General features: G+C 35.4%; 1 protein-coding gene across 1 annotated transcript; it reads right to left on the bottom strand.

Moving 5' to 3' along the window:
• Nucleotides 1-2,237: 2,237 nt before the first annotated feature.
• LOC145045225 (pectinesterase-like) lies at nt 2,238-4,178 on the bottom strand. The gene is made up of 2 exons (XM_078993568.1): nt 3,120-4,178; nt 2,238-3,008 (listed from the first exon to the last, which is right to left on the bottom strand). Exons 1-2 carry the CDS (start codon nt 4,138-4,140, stop codon nt 2,317-2,319), a joined length of 1,713 nt encoding a protein of 570 aa, XP_078849694.1. The 5' UTR covers nt 4,141-4,178; the 3' UTR covers nt 2,238-2,316.
• Between the last annotated feature and the right edge of the window lie 683 nt (nt 4,179-4,861).

Here is a 4,861-nt window from a genome sequence, read left to right as displayed (position 1 = left end):
CGCTGTATGTTGGGCGTACTACGAGGCGGCTCAGTACGCGGGGCGTACATGCGAGGTGTGTCCTCTAATCGGAACCCGGGTCTCGGACGTGGCAATATTATTCCATATGTGTGCCTCGTGCGAAGAGAGAGAGAGGGATGTGGCTAGCTTCTGACCCCATATACGAACGTTGGGCGTACGAAGTACGCTGGGCATACCCCCTCGAATAAGGCTTCGGATTTTCATTTATTTTTATTTAAAAACTTCGAAAATTCATAACTTTTGCATACAAACTCTGTTTTTTAAGTTCTTTATATCCACACGTAGGTGAGAATATACTCTACAACTTTCGTTTAGACTCCGTCGGCTAATTTTGACTTTATTTTTATTATTATATTTTTAACAAGTTGAGACAAAATAAGTCTCTTAAAAATTCATAACTTCTTCATCTGGCGTCCGTTTGCGTCTGTCTTTTTACTATTATACTACTATTTACGAGAAATTCGATTCTCGTTTAGGTTATGTTGGCTAAAAATCACTAGATCTTTATTTCGAGTTTTTAGTTGTCTACTGCTATACCGAAACTTAGAAAAATCATAACTTCCTCATACGAAGTCAGATTTTGACGTTCTCTTTATGAAAATTCTCGGTTTAACGAATACTACGACTTTCATTTAGATTATAAGGGCTAAAAAGTAGTTTATCGAAAACTCACTTTTTACGTTATTCGGCGTCGTACCGGTTCTGTCGCGAAACTTCAAATAGTCATAACTTTTTCGTTATAACTCGGATTTTGATAAGGTTTTCGCCTAAATATTTCTAACAAGATTCTCTACAACTTTCAATAATAAAATTTTAATTATTTCAAATTTTATATTTTCGTTAATTTTCGATATTTGATATTAGATTGGAATCTCATAAGACTTTCAATATTTTCTGAGTGATTCTAAACATAGTTTTACTTTATTTCTAGTAAAAATTATCTGTTAGAACTCAATACTCAAAACCATATAATATTTCATAATATTTTTCATTACAAAACACGATTTTAAAACGTGTATGTTGCACAAAAGTTTTATATAGTTACTTCCGTGAAATAGTTATGTAAGAAGAATGATTGCCATATAATGCTTTTGCTTTTGTTACTAATTAAAGAAAATCTTTGTGGTTTCCAACTAAAAAGAAGCAAACTTAATATACATATATATATATATGATAATCGCATGTTTGTAATCAAAGATCCATATCATCAACATTTATTGCTGATAATATCAAATCTCTGGTTTTTATTTGGTTAAAGCATAAGGGTAAGAAAAAAGAAATTAAATGGGTGGAGTGGAGTGTTTCTTCATTCTAAATTTATAACGAGCTTAATATTTTACTTGGCTAGTTTTGATCTTTATTATATATGATTTGCCTTCTCCTAAAAAAAATTACCGTATGTATCTAATTTTTTTTTTTGGAAGATTATGGAGAAAATAAAGAACCACATGATCAATGTGATATAAAGTAAATAATTAATAAGTTTTTATTAACTCTTGAGGCATTTAACCATTTTGGATATTTACTAAAATAACCACTTTATTGAATCATATTTAACATTTTGACAACTTTTTTTAAAAAAAACAAAAATGACTAAAAGTTTTTAAAGTTGAAATTTACATTTTTCTAAAATACATCTACATCGAAACTTATAAGTTGTGAAGTAATCTATAAGTTTCGAAAATTTTTTTTTACAAACCTCAATCTAAAAAAGAAAATTCTTTTTATGCTATATAAACAATTTCTTATTTACTAATAAAATTTTAAGGTCTAACAAAAATACTAATTTTGTTTTTTTGGTGGAAATTAAACAATTTCAAATTTCTTGGAAAAAAAACATTTAAGGTTTAGTTAATTTAATAAACAGCCATTATCAGCAAACATTTTAAACAAGAGAAATTAAATATTTTTTTATTTTTTGTTTTTATAAATATCTCTGTCCAATTAAATAATGATAAGATTTGTAGGGACAAAATTAAAAATATTTAATTGTCTTAAAATCAATCAAGCTTCTAAATTGTGTTCTTTTATACAGTAAATATTTAATTGTCTTAAAATCAATCAAGCTTCTAAATTGTGTTCTTTTATACAGTAACTAGCTTACTATGCATTAATTTTGTTATTTTTAGTTGTCAATCCTTGTATTACACTAGGTTTTAACCTAGTATTGTAATTTATAAAACACATTTAGCCATCTAACACCTCAAGGGAGAGGATTAACAAGTAGCCGATAGGATCCTTCTCTTATTCAATTATTAGGATACAAAAAACTTATTCCAGATCACACAAACAAAATCACAGCCCAAGAGAGAAAGGGAAGCCGGTGGCTCTTAACCAACTACCACCATTGATAAAGTTTCCGGCAGTAAAACCTCCAGCTTCCGTAGCATCCCTAATCACCCTGTACCCTCTCCATGTCACTCTATTCGCCGTAGCAGCTCCAGCCCCCGTGTTTTGGTACTCTCCGTAATACAACGTATTAAGTGCAAAATCCCCGTTCCAAGGAAACCATCCTGCCGGATTTATCACGTTGCTTATCGTTGATTGCATCACCACTGTCCTCGAGTATTCCCTCCAAGGCCTCCCTAGGTATGTCGGAAAGCTTCCTTGCACCGGTAGAAGGTCTGATGTCGCTCCTATCCTTGATTTTTGTATCACAATTCCTGTATTCTGGTTAGGGTCGCTTCGGCCTTGAGCTGTAATCATGTTCCTTTGGTTTGGGTTAGGACGACGAGCGTGTATATCACAATTTTGAAAAACGGCTGCAGCATTGCCAAATATGAAGTCGACTGTGCCTGCTATGAAGCAGTTGATATAGAATTGACGATTGGAATGGACGTAAAGGGTGTCTTGGTATGCTATCATGTCACATAGGTAGAATGCAGAGAGATCGGATCCGACTCGTAGCGCCACCGCTTGGTTCCCTGAGGGCCCGGCGGTGTTTTGAAACGTTATGTCCCGCGCTAGAAATCCAGCACCCACAGCCGCTGCATAAATCAGTTGGAAAATAATGAATAGAGTCAAGTTTTATAGCTAGATTGATAATGCGGACTATATGTATCGACAACCCTGATAAAGATTAGGATATATATATATACCGACAGTTGCAGAATTGAATGTGGTGCTGCCGCCGGCAACACTTCTGCTTCCGGTGATTATTGTGGAAGTTCTTCCGGAACCCAGAAACATCAAGTTCCTTTTATTACTAGGAATGTTGACATTTTCCCTGTACACCCCTGATGCTATCCTAATCACATACCTGGTTGCGCTTGAAGCCGGAGCAGCAGCCACGGCAGCAGAAACCGTTGTAAAGTTACCACTTCCATTCGCGGCTACAATCACGTTAGGCGTCACTGTCCCTAACTGCAACAGCTTTCTGTCACCAATGGATAACCACTCCGGCCATTCGTCATCCTCCTCCTCCTTTAACTTCCGCCCATTGATCTCGACTTGATTGGCCATATCTGTGTCGGTCATGTTCTTGATCATGGCTAATGATATACTACACAACTTCTCGGCGTGGATCTCTCCAGCGATAAGCGATTCACGAAGCTGCCTATCATGTTTGTCGTGTGAGAATCCGTCGATGCATGTTTCCTGGTTGGTCAAGGTGGTGCTCATAAGTGTCATCAAGCCATCAACATGTCGGCGACTCCCTTTCTTCATCGGATAAGCACTCAGGATAGCGATGACCTGGTTGAGTTCTTGAAGTGTCTCGGCGACCATCTCCAGACAGTCATGGAGAGCGATTTTCTGACGTTTCGTGAGATCAGTCTTAACTGTAAGCTTCTTTATGGTGAAGTAGTTTCTTTGGACTATCTCTTTGGTTTTATTGACAGCGAGTTCGATTACATCTTTTGGAGTTGTGACTTTTTCGGTGATTTCAGGGATACCGGAAAGCGTGGAGTAGCATAGATCCGGGTGTAGGGTGGCACTACAGGATGATTTGACGATGACGTGAGCTGTGGAGGACTCGATGTTGATGTTAGGGGATTGAGAGTTAACTCCGACTATAATGCCATTAACAGCAGAGAAAAGTAGGATTGAAGCAAAAACCCTGAAAAAAAACTTTTTGCTGTTGCCAAAATCCGGCATTCCGGCGAAGAGGTGACTGTTCATTAGATGAAGTGATGAAGAAGAGTGAATGTATGTAGGGCGTTGGGTGTCATATATATCGTGTGTCCATTAATGGATATTTATTTCAGTTATATCATAAGACCCTACTCTAATTGAAAGTGTAGCAGATATTTGGCCCCCCTCTATATATCTTCATCTAAAAACTGAAATATTTGAATACGTACCTATTATTTATGGTCTCTGATACCTGCATTTAATGTGTGTTCTCATTAAAGTTGAGAGGCACAAGTTTTGAAAAACACTATTTTAAAGTTAATAAGTTATAAACATTTTCTTGAATTATGAAAAATATTTGCAATATACAGAAATGAAAAAGAGAATATATGAATCATCTTAAGAGCAGAAAGGTTAAAACTGAAAAATATATCCAATCAAACTACATATCACTAAACCACAAAATATCCGATCATACACTTTATTTGTCTTCTTAATATCCAACCATACACTTTATTTGTCTTCTAGATAATCCTTTATATATATTTGCTACTTCCTACGCTTTCTGCTTTTATTTTGTAGTTGGGTTAATGGATATAAACTAACGACAGCCTCTTTAATAACAAATTCAGATAATGTATTTGCTAAAAGACCTACATCCCACCCTAGTTTGACCCGGTCATCCTTGAAGGTTTAAATAGGATTGGGCATTTGGGATAAAAAACTAAAAAAAAAAAAAAATGACTTAGAGAATATAGTAGAGTTTGGT

The sequence above is a fragment of the Lactuca saligna genome, chromosome 5 (assembly GCF_052625555.1).
Source record: "Lactuca saligna cultivar CGN05327 chromosome 5, ASM5262555v1, whole genome shotgun sequence".
NCBI lineage: Eukaryota > Viridiplantae > Streptophyta > Magnoliopsida > Asterales > Asteraceae > Lactuca > Lactuca saligna.
The sequence above is the reverse complement of the archived record's forward strand: the minus strand, read 5'-3'. Positions and strand labels throughout refer to the sequence as shown.